This window comes from Mytilus galloprovincialis, chromosome 1 (genome assembly GCF_965363235.1).
Source record: "Mytilus galloprovincialis chromosome 1, xbMytGall1.hap1.1, whole genome shotgun sequence".
NCBI lineage: Eukaryota > Metazoa > Mollusca > Bivalvia > Mytilida > Mytilidae > Mytilus > Mytilus galloprovincialis.
The window spans coordinates 33,142,185-33,162,668 of record NC_134838.1 but is presented as its reverse complement, the minus strand read 5'-3'; the positions used below and the strand labels follow the sequence as shown (position 1 = coordinate 33,162,668).

Here is a 20,484-nt window from a genome sequence, read left to right as displayed (position 1 = left end):
CAAGATGGCCACCACCGCTAAAAATAGAACATAGGGGTAAAATGCAGTTTTTGGCTTATAACTCAAAAACCAAAGCATTTTGAGGAAATCTGACATGGGATAAAAATGTTTATCAGGTCAAGATCTATCTGCCCTGAAATTTTCAGATGAATCGGTCAATCGGTTGTTGGGTTGCTGCCCCTGAATTGGTAATTTTGAGGAAATTTTGCTGTTTTTGGTTATTATCTTGAATACTATTATAGATAGAGATAAATTGTAAACAGCAATAATGTTCAGCAAAGTAAGATCTACAAATAAGTCAACATGACCAAAATGGTCAGTTGACCCCTTTAGGAGTTATTGCCCTTTATAGTCAATTTTTAACCATTTTTCGTTAATTAAAGTAATCTTTTACAAAAATCTTCTCCTCTGAAACTACTGGGCCAAATTAATCCAAACTTGGCCACAATCATCTTTGGGGTATCTAGTTTAAAAAATGTGTGGCGTGACCTGGTCGACCAACCAAGATGGCCACCACGGCTAAAAATAGAACAAAGGGGTAAAATGCAGTTTTTGGCTTATAACTCAAAAACCAAAGCATTTTGAGGAAATCTGAGGGGATAAAAATGTTTATCAGGTCAAGATCTATCTGCCCTGAAATTTTCAGATGAATCAGTCAATCGGTTGTTGGGTTACTGCCCCTGAATTGGTAATTTTGAGGAAATTTTGCTGTTTTTGGTTATTATCTTGAATATTATTATAGATAGAGATAAACTGTAAACAGCAATAATGTTCAGCAAAGTAAGATCTACAAATAAGTCAACATGACCAAAATGGTCAGTTGACCCGTTTAGGAGTTATTGCCATTTATAGTCAATTTTAACCATTTTTCATAAATTAAATTAATCTTTTACAAAAAATCTTCTCCTCAGAAACTACTGGGCCAAATTAATCCAAACTTGGCCACAATCATCTTTGGGGTATCTAGTTTAAAAAATGTGTGGCGTGACCTGGTCAACCAACCAAGATGGCCACCACCGCTAAAAATAGAACATAGGGGTAAAATGCAGTTTTTGGCTTATAACTCAAAAACCAAAGCATTTTGAGGAAATCTGACATGGGATAAAAATGTTTATCAGGTCAAGATCTATCTGCCCTGAAATTTTCAGATGAATCGGTCAATCGGTTGTTGGGTTGCTGCCCCTGAATTGGTAATTTTGAGGAAATTTTGCTGTTTTTGGTTATTATCTTGAATACTATTATAGATAGAGATAAATTGTAAACAGCAATAATGTTCAGCAAAGTAAGATCTACAAATAAGTCAACATGACCAAAATGGTCAGTTGACCCCTTTAGGAGTTATTGCCCTTTATAGTCAATCTTTAACCATTTTTCATAAATCTAAGTAATCTTTTACAAAATCTCCACTGAAACTACTAGGCCACAATCATCTTTGGGGTATCTAGTTTGAAAAATGTGTCCGATGACCTGGCCATTCAACCAAGATGGCCGCCACGGCTAAAAATAGAACATAGGGGTAAAATGCAGTTTTTGGCTTATAACTATGAATTCAAAGCATCTAGAGCAAATCTGACAAGAAGTTAAATTGTTAATCAAGTCAATATCTATCTGCCCTGAATTTTTCAGATGAATTGGACAACTGGTTGTTGGGTTGCTGCCCTCCAATTGGTAATTTTTAAAGAAATTTTGCTGTTTTTGGTTATCTTGAATACTATTATAGATAGCGATAAACTGTAAACAGCAATAATGTTCAGCAAAGTAAGATCTACAAATAAGTCAACATGACCTAAATGGTCAATTGACCCCTGAAGGAGTTATTGCCCTTTATAGTCAATTTTTAACAATTTTCATTAATTTGGTAAATATATGTAATTTAAATTTTTACCAAATATAGTTCTCTGTTACTAATGGGCAAAGTTCATTATAGATATAATTGTAAGAAGCAAAATCGTCCAGTAAAGTAAGAACTTCAAACACATCACCATCACCAAAATACAATTTTGTCATGAATCCATTTGTGTCCTTTGTTTAATATGCACATAGACCAAGGTGAGCGACACAGGCTCTTTAGAGCCTCTAGTTTGGAGTAATCAGTTATAGCGCATGGTTCTATCATTACCATGGAAAACACCTGAGACATCCCCAAAAATATATAGGTGCTCCTATCATTGGAGGAACATTACACAGTTGTGTACACACACATGGCGGCACAGAACACAAATTATGACAATCGGAAATCCATTTGACGATATCTAAACGTTTGGAAATGAAGTGAAAAATATCGTACGCGTAGGCGCTAACGTTGGTCACTATATGCGCCATATCTGGTCGATAGGCGCAGGGCGCACGTCCTTCCCGATCACTGTGAATTCAGATTCAGTGAGGTCGAATAATTCATGATCAATGTTTTTATACCCCCGCTTTAAAAAAAGGGGGGTATACTGTTTTACCTCTGTCTGTCAGTCCGTCCCATGAAACTTTCGTCACATTTTTCTCAGGAACTACACATCCACCCTTTCTGTAATTTGGTATCAACATTTATATATGTCAGCCATACTGTGTGATGCGTTTTCAGATTCATCACTTGACAACTTCCTGTTTACCGAACACTTGTCTGATTTTACACATGATAGCCAAGTTGAAAATTTTCGTCACATTTTTCTCAGGAACTACAATACAAGGATTTCTGAAATTTGGTTTCAGGATTTATATAAGTCAGCTATACTGTGTGATGCGTTTTCAGATTCATCACTCGACAACTTCCTGTTTACCAAACACTTGCATATTTTTACACTATTAATATTATCCACTTGCGGCGGGGGTATCATCAGTGAGCAGTAGCTCGCAGTTTCACTTGTTTTAGCTTATTTTGACAAAATTGGACCATACTGGCTGCTAAAAGCTAATTATTATTTCGGCTTTTTATTTTATTACTGATTAAGCAAAAAAAAAAAATATATATTAGATTTTTTATAAATCTCGTAGCTAGTGCCCCTTTAACCACACATATTCTGGTGAAAAATTCATGGCAACAAATTATAGACCAATTTCTGTACTTCCCGTTTTATCAAAACTTTTAGAAAAGCATGTTTCAAAACATTTGTATGACTACCTAAAAAGATTAGATCTTTTACACCCAGCACAGTCTGGGTTTCGACAAGAACACTCTTGCCAAACTGCCCTTATCAATATCATAGATAAATGGATACAGGATATGAATGATGGTAATATCAACTTAGCAGTCCTGTTGGATTTTAAGAAAGCTTTTGATGTAGTAGATCATGATATTCTCTGTAAAAAACTTGAAATTTATGGATTTGATAATACTGCTGTTTCTTTTTTTAAATCATATTTGAATGAAAGAACTCAACAAGTAAAAATTGGTAATGCTCATTCTGAAAAACTTTATATCAAGTATGGTGTCCCCCAAGGCTCCATATTAGGCCCCCTTCTGTTTATATTATACATAAACGATCTTCCTATTTATATGCAAAATTGTTGCACTGATTTATATGCCGATGATTCAACTTTACATCTTTCTGGTTATTGTTATCAAACTCTACAGTCAAAGGTACAAGAAGATTTACATGGTGTAGAGGAATGGTGCAATGATAACAATATGTTCATCAATAAAAATAAAACAAAATATATGATTATTGGAACGAAGCAAAGAGCAATGCCACATTACAATGAGAGTTGTTTAACTATTAACAATCAAGTGATACAATCTTCCACATGTGAAAGTCTTTTAGGCATTAAAATTGACCCTTCCCTCACATGGACAAACCAAATTGATGTGATCTGCTCAAAAATATCATCTAGACTATATCTACTATTAAAGATTAAAAAATTTCTAAATCTAGACTGCAGAAAATTATTCTATAATGGTTATATCTTGCCACTAATTGATTATTGTTGTATAGTGTGGAGTAGTTGTAGCAGTGAGGGTTTAAAAAGGATATTAAAATTACAAAAGAGGGCTGCTAGATTAATACTAGAAACAGACCCATTTGCTCCTTCTGCACCCTTATTCAAACATTTAAACTGGATGACAGTTGAACAGAGAATAAAATATCATAAGTTAGTGATGACATTTAAGTGCATTAAAAATGATGCCCCATCATATCTTACTAACAAGTTTCATTATGTTTCAGACAGAAATCCATACCCCTTGAGAAATGCTGTTCAAGGAAACCTCATACTCCCTAAACCAAAAACAGAATTGTTCAAAAAATCTTTTATGTATTCTGGACCATTCTTGTGGAATAATTTGCCAATACCGTTAAGAAATATTACAAATGTTAATTCTTTCAAATACAAAATAACAGATCATTTATTGAAATCAACCTAGCTATATCAATAATATTAAAAACTGATCATGTCATCATGTTTATTTTTTTTCATCACATTTTATCAAGTTGTATTAAACATTATTATCATACTTGACTTTTTATACTAATGTATGCAATGTATATGTTTGCATTTTGTTTGATTTCTCATGATGAGGGCCTCAGGGAAGATTAGTTATATAGCTAACTGTGTAACCCTCTTAAAATAAAGTATTGTTGTTGTTGTTGTTGTTATTCAATCATAACATTGTTCATTATTTGTGCTTCTTTCATATATTCTTTATTACATTTGATTTATTAGACACTTTTCTTTTTAAAACATGTAGAACATTGTTTTGTAGAAACCACAGAAGAAAAATTTGATACAGAAAGTTCAAAAGCCAATTACAATATATGTAGACCCACCTAAGAAAAAGTTAGATGATAAAGCTAGTCAAACAGAAAAGTCACAAAATGGTTCAGAAGCCTATAATATGCTGGTGTCAGGTAGTCAAATAAAAAAATATAACTTAAACTTGAGTACTGTATATATACTATTATCTCCAAGTTCCCACTGAATACTATGTACTATTATCTCCCAGTTCCTAGACTACAATTCAAACAAGAGAATTTTGTCAGATAGGATTGATTGCAACCTAGAAATAAGGTTAAGAAAATGATATACCTTTGAATTAAGGAGATGCAGTTTATACTCCAATGAGACAGCAACCCAAAATTATAATAAACCAAGAAATATCTTAAGGGTTTCAACAATGAACATGTATTTTAACAAAATGTCAAGCTCTAAGTTGTGGCGAGTCTACAAACATTGAATAAATTTAACAGACTACCAAAGTCAAAGATCTGCCCTCAACACCTGATTATCTGCTCAGTATTCATATCTTTCCTTATAATCAAACCAGGTACATTCCTTTCACTTTTTCAAATTTCTTTTATTTAATGGAAAGAAGAATATTTTGTTTCTTAATCACACTAACTTTTGTAGGTACTAGCCCTGTTCTGTGTCAGGTAGCCCGGTGAGTGGGCGTTGGCCCACGAGTGACGGCCAGCGAACTTGCTAGGGGGGTCTGGGGGCATGCCCCCCCCATAAATGTTTTGAAATTTAGATGCAAAATCCGGCATTCTGAGGCCTTTTAAGATGTTTTCAGTCTGAAAAATAACTATTTCATACTTGTTTATATCTTCATAAAAAAAAAAAAAAAAATAAAATTAACACGAAAGAAATCTAACGGCAGGAATTTGATGGATATTTTTTCATAGTGAAATCATGTCCAAATTGCATTAAAAGTCTTGTCTAATACCAAATAATTTAATTTACAAAAAATAATATAAAGACTAGATAGACATTTGTTTTTAAATATACAGTAGGAATCAATGAATTGTTTTAACATTTTTTTTATTGTCATTTTTTAACAAGAGGTCTCATTAACCCCAAGATTGCATCCACTCTCGTTATGGCATAGGTACAATACTTCTTTCAGTTTGTCTTTATGAATAACAAGTTTGAATGTTTTCTCCAGTGTTTTTTTTTTTTTTTTGTCAACATGTATAAAACATTTCATTGTTTTTAATTACAAATTGCTTGGCCTTCCTTCTAAATGATCTTCTTTCATTATTATAATATCAAACTCTAGAGAGTATTGACCATCACACAAAAAGTCATATAGCTGTTTATATTCACCACTTTCCATTTTTGTTTACATCTCTGTTGTCCTGATTTAAATTTCAATTTAAAAATGTGTTATTCTGTCCCGTGAGCGAAATTTCATAGAAGACACAATTTCATGGGACACTTTTTTGGCTTACAAAAAACTCATCAACTAAAATAATCAAATTAAAAAAACCTGATGTTTTTGTTTAATTTTATTTACATAAATAAGTTGACTTTGTCCCCTATTTTACTTTTGGTTTCTGATGCTGAGTCTTCATGTTCCAACGGATTTGTCTCATGACGAGTATTAACCCTGTTCTTGTTAATGCATTATGACATGCATACATCCCGGTACGTGCAATGGACGCTTTCTGATACCAATGGCTTAGTCTTGTTTTCATCATCACCCCTCAGCTCTCAAAAAGAAGCTAATCACATTTAATATTATTACCGGAAATTTACTTTTGTTTTAGTCCATTGCACCTGTAATGATAAATCCCGAGCATTACGAAAAGAATTATGACGACATGACAAACTCTAATTCTATAAAGACAGAGAAGATCGAAAAGTTTTCATCACCATGTGTACCTTTGGAGTAAAGGAAAATTTCAACAGGGAACCTTTCAATGCTCTATTTTAAGAATAAAAGGACATTTCCAATTTAAACTATTTACGCGAGGACTATGTAATAGATAAGGCTAAACTATGCACACGATTTATCAGGATCTCTGATGTGATTATTAATAAAATATAATAAAACCAAAATGTATATGCAGTATAATTAATGTTTATTTCAAAACGGTTTATCTTGAAACGTGGTGCATTCTTACTTTATGGGCCGAGTTGACTATATATAGCGACTGGTTTACGGTAGAAATTTTACCCTCCAGTATCTGTATCTGTAGGTAAATAAAGAGGTCGTGGAACCAGTGTAGACAAAATTCGACGAAGTTGTCAGATATGACCGGCGTTTGGACTGTATTTGCCGAAAGTACAACAGATTGATGTTCAATGTCAAATAAATTTACTAGCCCCTCTGGCTACCGCGTCACGGACATTTACTAGCTCGACACAAAAGTTACTAGTCTCGGGCTAGCGTTAGTGTCGAACCCTGTTAGTATAGAGCTGAAAATGGTTTCCTTGACATGCTTGATGGCCTTAAAAACAAAAGTTGGGACTGGAAAATGTCATTGTACTTGAGATCTTAATATGTTTTGATGACCATCATTAAATCCTTTGAGTTTGGTTTCACAATAAATGTTATTTTGTAGAGGAAATTCCTGAATCCTACTGGAAAGACTTGGCAGAAGAAAGGAGGAAAGCTTTAGATGAATCATTACATGAAAATGAGCAGGTTAAAAAAAATCAGTTATTATATAGATATCTTTACTCTATTTCAATTTCAAATTAGGATTTAAATTGTTGCAAGGATACAAAAACATAAGAAATTGCAATCTTTTAGCAGATGGCAATTAGAATCTCTTTATTGATAAGAATACACACAGAGAGCATCACTGTTCTTTCAGTTTCTACTTGATATATTATACAATTTTATAAAGAAATCAAAGGAGAAGGTCCGGTAAGGACCGATTTTGGCCTCGAATTTCAGGTTTATCTGACGAAAGATATTGACCACTTTTTAATCACTTAAGTGTCTATTTTATTTGATTCAATTAATTTATGTGAAAGATTTTAACTAATATAGTCATTAAAATCGCTCCCATTCAAGCTCAAATATGAAAAATCTACCAAATATGCTGAAAAATGTCACTTTTAAGATGGTTTTTGTCAAAAATGAAAGTGGCCGCATCCATGTTCATTCTCAACCTTTATATATGTTATGTATTATCATCAAATACAACTTACATTTAAATATTTTGGATGAACACGAATGCGGCCACTTTCGTTTTACACGGAAACCGTCTAAATTTTAACCAAAATGCTAGAATTGTGAAGATTTCAGTAATTTAGCATGACTTAATGGTGCTAGTACTCGATATATGTACATAGTATGGTCAAAAACAGCTCATATTTATGTAGCAGAAGCATTCTACTGTCCAATAAATAACTAAAAGTATACATTTTAACAATTTTATAAAACTGCTATACAGTCGACTCTCGTTATGTCGAAGTCAGCCGGACCAGAGAAATATTTCGAGATACACGTAGTTCGACTCAAACGAACACCGGAAGTTCGACAATCTAAGGGACACAACTCTTGCTTAGCTTGGTAAAGCTAAAATAATTTCGGGTGAATATGGCAAGGGGATCGATATTCTAGTATCAGATCGATGTATTTGTATGTCACAGTCTTTTATTATTATAATGACATTATTTTTACTTATTCAATTGTTTCAATTAAAATAAAATCCGATGGCTTTTCCAAGAAAGTAATTTCCAATAGATAGTTTCGTTATCCAGGTCGGTTATAGCTGACAAAATTGTTCATTCTTGGATACAAGAGATTTCTATTCATTTTGTTTTATCTCACTCTTTCTTTTCAAAAGAAAATATAACAAGATTAAAGACACCGTTTGAGTAGTTTTTAGGTGATCATCAACGGAAGCCATAATCCTCACTTCACACCAAGCTCATTAGTGTAAATCACAAATTAATTGTTTTGTAAGCATTTCAAAAACTTTTCATGAATATTAACAATGTATCACTAATCATTTATCAAAATTCTATAAAAGATAATCTTAGGTAAACACTCATGGAAATAACATGTCATAAATCAATACAGTGGTCAGTGACCGGAAATTTAATTACACGTGTATTGTCAGATTAACTAGTCAATCCATTTAAATCCCGGAGGTCATGTTTTGACATATTTGTATAGTTCGAGATAAAAAATGAATTTTGAATGCTTTTGTTAATCTTGGGATCGTCAATTTAGTTCGACTCAACCGAAATTTCGACTCATCCAATTTCGACTCATCAGGAGTCGAATTACATACTTTTGTATGGAATAAAGTTCGGGACCAGGTGAAAACTTCGACTCATCCGAAATTTCGAGTCAACCGAGTTCGAGACAACTAGAGTTAACTGTATTTTGGGGCCAAAAAGGGGTCTTACTGGACCTACTCCTTTGAAGTACATCAAGGATATGCAGGACCTGACCTTGAAATAGTTGTTTTCATAACTCCTGCATGCTGTACATGTATTAAAAGTAGGGATGTCAACTCGGTGAATATTTACTAATCATTTATTTGTTGGATTTACCAAGCGGTACTCGAGTACTCCCTCAGTAAAACGTTTACAAATGGAAAACACTAAATTACACACTTTTATGTACAAGTATTGAGGGTCTTCTTATGATCAAAAAATAAAAAATGTTTTTCTGTTTCAAAATATGATGTATTGTTTTATGTGTACATGTCACGCTGCCCATCAAGCCACAATTAAAAATATTTTGGTTTGCCCAAACCCTACCCAAGGTTTAGACAGTGGGTATGTAGGTAGGCATTTTCTTCTTTTTCTTTTTTTTTGTAAAGAAATTTACGTATCGGATGTTAATTAGTCTTCATGCCTATCTGATTAAAAAAAACTTCTTCAAATCAGGACAATAAAAAAATTTGAGTAGGCAGCTTTTTTCTGGGTAGATAGGGTTTGGGCAAACAAACCTATTCTTTTTTATGGCCTCAAGGGCCCTTGATTGGAATAATAAATATTCTAAATATGAAACAAAAAACCTACATGTACTAATTATGTAAACTGGTTATAATCTTATCAAGTAATTAATTTAAAAAAAATATTACTGAAACAACAGTATTTAGGAGTTGTAGAAAAACACGTTTAATTGTGAACAAAGGGGTGATGATTAAGACTTACTGGTACAATAAATCATTTTTTGAAGGTCGACTCAGGGTGCAACAAATTTGTTCTTAATAAAAAATATCATCTTGTCACTTCTCAACTTTTATGGGATGTAAATATATATCCTCTCACAGTACAGAGATGGGAGAGTGAATAAGATTAGCTAACAACATAAGGCTTGGGGAAATTCTCTTGTTCATATATTCTACATGTACATCTGTTTGAAGGAATCATACATAAATTTTTATGAATTTTTATTAATGTATACTAATTTTACTGGAGGTGCTATCATTAAAATATGTTTTTGTCTATAAACTAACGAAAACAACGACATTCTAACAAGAAACTGATTAGTCAAGTATCATTTTGGTAATCGATACTTAGTACTACTAAGGGGTACTCGATACTTGTTAACATCCCTAATTAAAAGGATGGGTCATAACAAATAACAAGGTCAAGGTATATTCATAAAAGTCAATTTCATTATATTCTAGTCAGTTTTAAGAAACTTTCTCACTTGAACATTTCATTATATATTAGTTCTGACTTTATAAATGTACTTTCAAATGAGTCCTGAATTCATCCAAATTGTACAGCACACCAAACTTCAAACTCTTATGACAGTCATTTCAGTTCCCATTCTAGATTTTAGAGATATTGTTTCCAAATGGGCTAGACTGTATCAGTCAGCCAAATTAGAATTGCTGTGTATTTGAATCAGAAAATATGCTAAGAAATTTATCTTATAATGGTTCACAAGAAAATGACGTCAATAATCATAGATATTTTTTTTTAGTTGCATAAAGAAGTTTCTGAACTGAAAGATGAGAATGACAAGCTATCAAAAGTGGCAAGTCAGGCTGAGTACTTTGCCAATGTGCTTAAAGTAAGTGAATTTAATCTTAATGGCAAACCAAAAGGGAAATTATGTGCTCTGCATCCACTGTATGATATATATACTGTTAAATATTCCTGAGTTATGCCTATATTCTGTGCCGAAAATGTTTATATTCAAATAAACGATCATATCCAAAACATTAATTTATCAGATTGATAAGTTTTAGTCTTATATTTTAATGCAAATTAGTATCATAAGTGTGATTCTAACATTTGGAACCATATGAGATTGTGATCCAAAGATTGCATGCATATTGCGGAGCAAATCTCAAGATACAATGTAACAAATCATTCTTATTTCTCAGTGTTCCAGCTAGGATTTGAAAATACTTAATATTACCACATAAAGACATATTTCTTGATGCATGGTGGGTCTAAGATGAATTTGCAACGCAATGCACTGCGTTGTTTTGTAGAATTATTTTTATTACACTTGTGAAATGAATTGGGCATGTCAGTTTAAAAACTTCACATAAATCTGCAATACAGTCAGGAACAATACTTAACATTTTCTCTGAAGGCCAGCCTGGATCCAAAAGTTTTTTCAAGGGCCCTGTAGAATTTTTTTAGGCCTTACCAGGTTTGTTTTTACTGCAGGCACATACATATTAATAGTCTTGAATGTTCTTATATAAAAGCCAAAAATATATGTTTGAAATACCTTATACATGTAGCTTGTTTCTTATTATGATGGAAATAATAAAGGAATTAAATTTATAAACATGAGTTTTTCAGAATTAAAATCCATTTAACCATGTATTTTCAGACTGGTGAACTTTATATATATTTGTAATATTATTGAAAAAAAACAAAAAAAAACAGCCCCCCTTTCCATACCCCTAGATGTAAATTATTTTAATAAAAAAAGTATTATCAGTTTCACCCCAAGAAATTATTATAATTTTTCATGAATAAATCTTAGCAGTTGTAATCAAAATGATTTCCAAAATGAAATTCCTACTGTCTATAAATAACAATGAAATGTACCTGTTTCCTGTTAATACGGGGTTTCCCGAATTTTCCCGCCAAAAAGCACATGGCTTTCAACAATTGTAAACAAAGCATTCAATTTGTGATCATGGATTACAGTTTTAATTAATTTAATTTGGATATAGATATTCAACTTAAGGTACAGTCAAGCAACGGTTTTACTTTCTTCTGGATTAAAACTAGTTTGAAAGATCAGTTTAAAAAATAAAAACATGAAAACAAAAACGATCTGAATTGTGAATATTCAGTGACCCATAAATTTTTTGAACTCTGCTACGGAGGTCAAAGTTACATCATGTTTCATGCATTTTGCGTGTTGGAATGATTCTTTTTAAATGACATAATAAATAACAAATACAATAGAAATGAACACGTACGTTCACATTTATTTTATAAATTATATTTTGCATCGTCAGGTGTTTAAATAATCAATTCATTTAACTTCGATGTTTGGTGCTTCAGGGTAAAGGGATTAGACAGGGTCGTAAATTTCACCTGATTAAGTAATTGACTCTAATCAAATAGGTGATTATAATCAGGTAACAAGTGTCAACAATTTTAATCTGTTGTCTTAATGAAGTGTGTGTATAAAGAACTCAAGAAAATGGCGACGATATGAGGAAAAAAGATTGTTTTTTAAACTTTTTTTCAAAAGGGCACAGAGGGGCGCTGGGGCGCTCAAAAAAGGCAGAGGGGCGCAAAATTTCGGGGGCGGGGCGCGGCGCCCCTCCATTTCATGCTAGCTGGAACACTGTTTCTTAATTGCCTTGATACATTGCATTTAGCAGGTGATTTCACTGTGTGTCATAAAGAAGCAGAAATCTTTGGTCTTGGAATACATTATAGAATATGGCTTAATCACATAGTATTGTCTTATTAGAATATAAATATTAACTGTAAAATTGGAAAGTTTTCATGAAGGGTTTAAGAAGATTTGGTAGGATTGCCAATGAGACAAATCTTCACAAGAAACCAAATGACACAGAAATTAACAACTATAGGTCACTGTACAGCCTTCATCAATGAATAAAACTCACATCAAATAGTCCGCTTTTCAAGGCCCTGAAATGATAAATGTAAAACAATTCACACAAAAATAACAAATGGCCTGATTTATGTACAATATAATGAACAAACAACAAATATGATATTTAGCAGCAAACAACAACCAATGAATTACATGCTCCTGACTAGGGACAGGCACATACAGATTGTGTGGGTAAACATGTTAACAGACACACACACCCACCACCCCCTTTTCTTACTGGGGATAGTGGTGTAACCGAACAAATAAAGATCACACTATAAAAATCAGTTAAAAGTACTCAACTCAGGGTTTCCACTGGGTCAATTATTTTTTTCGCCACCTCTTTCGTCAAAACAATATATTTTTCGCCACTTTATTATTTTTTTCGCCAAGTAACATAAATATATTTTTCGTTTAAAATTAACCTTTTTTCTACCCCCCTCCCTTAAAAAAGATTAGTTTGCCCCATTGTGTCTATGATTATTCTCTCAAACTTATTTTAGAGTCTACATTTTAATGAATAAACACTAAACATTTACTTTAAAACAACAGAATGTTTTTTAACTTAAGGTGGTACCCAACACTTTCACTAAAATTAATTTGCTCGTTTAATTTTCATAAAATTTTGTCAAAGTATTTACCTTGACACTTTAACAATAATATAACAATTTAAAAAATTTTGAACCAACCGTTTTGTCAGAAATATTACACTGGTTATATAGCAATTTGACAACCACCAATTTTGATCATTGAGAAGCTTAATATTCCTTTTACAACACAACGTAATTAAAACGTTTAGCTGATTTTACAGAGTTATCTCCCTGTAGTGTTAGGTACCACCTTAAGGTGGCTCGGGCGTATTCGAAGTTTCTATCAGAAGTGCCGTATTTTTGGTTATTTTATTCTTTAAAGAAAATGATTCAAATTGGTCAAAAAAAAATAGGGGGTCACGGACCATTTAAGCTCAAAATTTTACTTTTAAACAGGTATGTAAAAGGGACCATTTTTCAATGAAATGATAGGGGAAATAGAGTTATTGACATATTTTTTTCGGAATATCAAAAAAACGTTCTATGACAATTGGTCTAAAACTGTTATATGAAAAGCTGGAATATAGCTTCAAAGAATGAGCCAATAAAAAGCATAGGTCACCGATAAGGAAAAAAAAATATTTTACCTTAAAACCCAAATTTTGGCGGGAAAATGGTGAAAATGGGTGAATTGTCATTTTTACCCTTTAAAAAATACCGATAATAACGAAAATATTCTATTAGTTACATAACTACAATGATTTGACATTTCTAATCAATCAAAATATTAAAAAAAATTATATCGAATTTACGACAAATACTTTTGTAATTCATGCGTGAAATTATGCGCAGTCGAATAGTCCCGAGCCACCTTAAAGGGGAAAAAAATTCATTGTATTTGAAACAGCTTTTCTAAATGACTGGGCCACTATACTTTTAATAATAAAGAAGATATACTTCCTGGGATATAACAAAATTAATGGACATGTTTTGTTTATATAATACCAATTTGTAGGAAAGTTTCTTTATGAGAAAAATACTGATGTGCCCTTTTGTACTAAGAAGTGGTTTTTACAACAGAACAAAAGCTTTTATCACATGAAATTGATCCCTCATTTCATGTGTAGTCATTGAAGGGTTACTCTCATTCGAGGCGGTGTTCCCAACCTTTTGGATAGATTTCTTCATAACGACAGTTTTCTTTTCTAGACCATCGTAAATGAAAAAGTTGAGACGTAAAACTATGCTTGAAAGACGTGTGTCACTCAAACAACTTTCAAGTAGTCTCCCTAATCAATTACATATATTAAAGTCAAAGATAATTAAAGTTTTAAATCGGAGATTTTTCTTGCTTTTGAACATTTTTTGTCACAACAACAGCTTTCTTTTCTAAACTATCTTTAAAAGGAGAAGAGACGTCAAAAGTTTGCTTCAAACACGTGCGTCACAAAGTGGTAAATTATGTATGTGACATTTAGCGGAAGCCATTCAACCATATCATTTTTTCAAACAATTCAATAAACACCTTTATTAATTAGTCCTTTGTTGTTGATAGCTATTAAATGCAATCAGCTGATTATTGGTTTTCTGTCCAAATCTTAATGAGAAGGTGAATTCCGAGTATTGTCTGATCGCGTAATGTCTGAGAAACCGAAAAAGGTAAATAAACAAGATGGAGAAAATTAAATCGTTATACATATTTCTTTCGCAAATTTCTTAAGCAAATGACGAATTTTTTTCGCCACGATTATTATTTTTTCGCAAATTGCGAAAATGGCGACCACCAGCGAAACCCTGTCAACTAGAAGTTGAATTTTCTATTTATGCAAATTTTCACAGAAGTAACAGTTCAAGTTGAATGCTTTGTTATATGCAAAATAAGTGGAGATTATTGAAATGTATTTTAAGCTAAACCTTAAAAATTTCATTGTCACAAATATCAATTTAGGTATCTCCACCTATGCATTGCTATGATATATCAACTTATGTTACAAATGCCTAACTTAAAATACAATAGTTATCTTCTCAATAGTAACTGACATGTGAAAGATAATATATCTTCTTGATTTTTGTTTTGTTTATAGGAAGTTTTAGGCGCTGATGAAGAAGACAAAGATGACCAGGATGTGATAAATAGTAATGACAATAAGGAAGTGAAATCTGATATTAGTGAAAAACTAGGATGTGAACTGTTGGATAAGAGTGAAAAAGACCTGGACTCAAATGAAAAATCAAATAAATCTGAAGAATCAGAAGCTACACACTTAGAAGAGAATTCTACAGAAACTGGTAAGGCCAAATAAAACTGTGCGTTTCCAGTTACCTGACTGACTTTAGTTTAAACCCAAACACTAGAATATTTTTATTTCATTTTTTAAATTTTCTAACAATCAAATTTGAGGAATGTGAATTTAAATAATTAAATTCACAGACTTATATAATCTGAGTTTCCATCAGAAGTATCCACTATGGCTAAAATGCAACAAATTCTTAACAGAATGCAACAATGTTAACTAAAAACTGAACATATCTGTTTATTTTACAACCAAACACATGGAAAATGGTGAACTTCAGGAAGGAACATGTATATTAATAGGGATTTTGACAATCCAAAAATAGAATAGAAGTGCAGATTTACCACCCCTATTTTTTTAAGGATGTAACTGGAACCACACATATAATTTTTTTTGGCCTAAATAGGCTTTAAAAATGTATATTGGCAAATGTTAAAAAATTTTGATAATTTCTGGCCATCTAAAATATAACATGAATTAAAAAAAATCTGTATCAGTACAAAGGATGTATTCACAAAGGGCTAAAATTGGTCCTAACATTTTGATGTACAGTTTAAAAATGACAGACCATGGTTATTTAAAAAATAAGAACATTTTCTGTATCAAGTTAGTTAGTCGGATAAAACAACCGTATGATTGACAAGATATTGACACCTTTTCGACTACATCAGGTTACTATAGTTTTGGTCCTTAGACATATGGCGGTCTCTAAACAGAGGAGATGACAAAATGGCGGGAGGCAGGGAATTGACACGCTAAATTTAAAATCGATGGTGATCTCTTATCTAGCAGAATAAAACTTTAATATTTATGAATTTGAGCATTTTTATACAGAATGGACATATCAATTTTTGATTTTTTTGCGAAGTTGCCCTTTAAGACAAAAATACACTTTTGTGGAACATTCCTTTAAAACTCATGAAGTTAAGACCCTTTAAAATAGACATTATTTGTATTTTAACTTCAATTTTTGTAAATTTGTCCATAACTTTAATTGTTATTGGCATAATAATGTTGGCCCCATCCACTATCCAAAAAGTTTACATATTGATTAATTCTACATCACAATTGGAATCTTTTGGTCACAAAATATTTTGGATCATAGGTGGTGGCTAATGTTTTTCTACATCTTATAGGTCTGAAAATTGCACCAAGTCATCATATTTTGACAAAATTTCCAAAATATTCTTACTTTAGAGAATATAATGTACTGTTATGAAAATAACTGATTTATTTAGAGTGAACGCTTTTGAAATAGACCCATTTATGAACCAAGTAGTCACCTTTTTGGTGTTTTATGATAAAGTTGATATTTTAGGCCTAATTGTGCCCTAAGTTAACCTTGTCCTTTTGAAAAGTATTGTAATTTAAGATTGGTAAAGCACATCAACAATTTTCTTTTCTCAGAATTTTTTTTTTTAGGTTTATAGATAGATTTCAGTTTAATAATACATGTACCATTTGTCTTTCCACAGAAGACCAGAAACCCACAGAAACAAAATTGGCTTCAGAGGAGGACAGTTTAGCGGATAGTTAAAGATTTTTGTGCATTTTATGATAATGAATTTCACAGACTTGTCAGTGCAGCTCAATATGTTTTACTAGTCTCAGGAAATTGTACAATAAAGATTTTATGTTTTAGCAAATGTTATCAGTGGATGCATTAAAGTTTTATATACCAGAAAAAATTGTAATGTACATAAAATTTGTGTTGTCAAAATTCGAGATTTTATTATACTTCCACAAATATTGACCATGTCTTAAATTTCTTTTGTTTTTTTCTCTTGAATTCCAATATATCTGAAATTTGATAGCATGCTCATTTCATATGAGCATGCTATACATATGATAATTTTCACGTTCATCCCTCATATACTTACTGTTTACCAAATACTTATAATTAAAATTTTATTACTAGTTAGCAGTAGGTCATAATTTTTGGGATAAATTTGGGGTTAAAAAAACTTTTAAAAAGTATAAAAAAAAAAAAAAAGAAGAAAAATACATTCAATAGTTCATGTTTTATTGTAAAAGATAAATGTTATAAATTTTTTTGGTCATTATTTAGTATCCGTTATACATGTATGTAAATGGTCATATTAGTAAGAAATGACATAAAATTCTTGGAAATATTAAAATTGAATGTAAATTATTTTATATGTGAAAACCGTATTTATTTTGTCATGTTTAAAAGTAAATGTTCTTAGTATTAGTTAATTTGTGTGGTTAAATGGTGTATGTTTCAAGTCTAGGAAATAAGTAATAGCAGTAAATATTTTCCCATCATGTGAGTGTGTCTGGAAGAGTAGAAACATGTATTTTTAAATGTGTACGAGGTTATTTTAAATGAAATTACATTAACTGGTTCTTGTTTACTGCTGGTTTAATGAGAAGTTAATAATAATAATGACAATACTATTAATATTATAAATATGTATACGAAAAAATTGATTAAATTGATGGATCTCATTGAATATATTAATTCCTTAAATTACATTCAAAATACAATAGAATATGATCTGGTTTTCTGTATTGGCTATATGTGGCTACTCTTCTATAATAAGGTTTATAAAATTAATATTTGAAAGGAAAATCCGCACTTTTTTAAATTTGAAGATTACCCATTTAATATTTCAGCTAATATATAACAAGTTGTAGTATAGAGGTATAGAAAAAAAACCATTATAGAGTCATTTGATTAATTGCCAAAATGTAGTTTTTTACATGCTTTTTCCAAAAATGTAATTATTAAAAGTAAATTTTTTTATATAGGTTTTTTTTTCTTCAAATTATTATATTTTTTGTTTTCAAAGAGAGGTATTATCTGATTTAAAAGGGCACTAGCTGCCAAATTCATATTCACCTATTTGACTCAAATTGATATTTTATTTATAACAATATAAAACATTTTTCCAAACTATCAAAAGTATAAAATAAACAATTTACAGGACATGGTCTCACTAAGATGTAGCTTCGTTTTGTGTGAATTTTAGCCAAGACGTCATCTAATTAACTACTGAGTTGACCTTCTATGACCATATAAGCGAGGTAAACATAAACATAGATATAAATAGATTAAGTAACTCGTGGAATAGGAGTTTTATAGGTCTGTTAAATTTTGTATTGTAGATTTAAAAAATATGTTTATCCTCTTTTTGATCATTATAAGAATGATTTTGTGTGGATCGAATCAGTTATAAATCAAATTATTTACCTAGTTTCACTTTCGATGTTGACATTCTTTCCCTTTAAATACCCATACACGGACAATGCATGCGTTATTCTATCTCTTTCTACGGGGTTAAATTGGAGTTCACATGAATACATAATTAATGAGGTCGAATTATTCACTTGCAAGTGAATAACTCAGTATCAATGTTTATTAGCTTAATTTGACAAAATTGAACAATTTTAGCTGATACAAGTAAATTATTATTTCTTTCTTCACTTTTATTAATGATTGAACAAACAAAAAAATCCTCTTTTGATTTTTTTTTTTATATCTTTTAACGAGTGCCCCTTTAAAAAATAAATAAAAATATTTTGATATAAAAGCTCATAAACTTTTGGGTTACTCTTATACTTGTTTTCTTGCTGAATAACAAAAAGATATATCAAAAGTTAACAACAATATATAGAAAAAAAATATTCGTTTAACCATCTATGTCAAATTTTCAAATTTTCCGTTACCTGATGCAGATGATTCATACACATTACACCCCTTAATTTGAGAATCAACTAAGCTCTCCATCAATGTATTTACATTTAATCATTAATTCTACCAAGGGGATGATTATATTAAAAATATGCTTTAAATAATGATGGGAAGGTTTTAAATATCAGCTGGTTTTCTCTCAAGTTCTTTACAAATTTTTGAAATTTCCCTTTGACCGATGCAGACGCTTTGCACACATTACACCCCTCAATTTGAGAATTGACTTAGCTCTCCATCAAGTCGCAATGGGTTTTCTCTCCAGTTCTGTAATTTATTGTCAAAATAAATAATCTTGAGTTATCTCCACTTAAAATAGTGTTGAAATCTTATTTTCAATGAAATATTGTGCCAGTAGGAGAGTTGGTGGCAAAATGGCATGTGATGAAATTGATAAATGTTTTCTTTTGGAAATTTACTTCGCCAAAAGTAGATTTATAAAAAAAAAATGTTGTTCAGTTATATTTTCCCATTCCTATTTAAAAAAAAATTAAAACAAACTCCCTGTACAGTCTTTTTATGAATGATTTTTTTTTAAAGCTATAATTCTGAAAACTATTTATTAGAGGAAAAGGATTACTTTTAGAATAGCTCTGCTTATAGTGGTATGTCCACTTATTAAATTGATGTAGTATTGAAATGCATGTTAACATTTTACCAAACTTCAAACGTAAACATGACCAATGGCATTGTTAGGACATAATATAGTGCCTATTATCATATTTTATGACTACAATTAGATATTGTAACATAATGGTAAGATATAAAACACATATTTTATATTCCAGTTAAATGTAATTGTTTTATTTTTTGTGTTTTTTTTTGTACAAAATGTATGTATAATAAAACTGCTGTAATATTTGTACTCTTTCTTTTTACATTTTAAATAAAAAGGTTTCTTAGTATTTATTTATTTTTCCTTTTTATGCCCTTTTTTATGGGCATTATGTATTCTGGTCTGTACGTCTGTCTTGTTCGTTCGTCCGTTTGTCCCACCTCAGGTTAAATTTTTGGTTGAGGTAGTTTTTGATGAAGTTGAAACTTGGTACACATGTTCCTTATGATATGATCTTTCTAATATTAATGCCAAATTAGAGTTTTTATCCCATTTTTCACAGTCAACTGGATAGAAAATGAAAGTGCGGAACGGGCTTCCGTGTACTATGGACACTTTCTTGTTTGCATTTGAAATAACCAAGTCAATCAATCAATGCAACC

At 31.2% G+C, this 20,484-nt stretch overlaps 1 protein-coding gene across 1 annotated transcript in view; it reads left to right on the top strand.

The window, feature by feature from the left end:
* Nucleotides 1-20,171, top strand: part of LOC143071956 (uncharacterized) — a 30,516-nt gene extending 10,345 nt beyond the window's left edge. The window contains exons 3-7 of the mRNA XM_076246674.1: nucleotides 4,691-4,835; nucleotides 7,272-7,354; nucleotides 10,613-10,702; nucleotides 15,345-15,549; nucleotides 17,030-20,171. Coding sequence (XP_076102789.1) covers nucleotides 4,691-4,835; nucleotides 7,272-7,354; nucleotides 10,613-10,702; nucleotides 15,345-15,549; nucleotides 17,030-17,091 — 585 coding nt within the window. The 3' untranslated portion in view covers nucleotides 17,092-20,171. The remainder of the gene's footprint in view (nucleotides 1-4,690; nucleotides 4,836-7,271; nucleotides 7,355-10,612; nucleotides 10,703-15,344; nucleotides 15,550-17,029) is intronic.
* The last annotated feature ends 313 nt before the right edge of the window (nucleotides 20,172-20,484 follow it).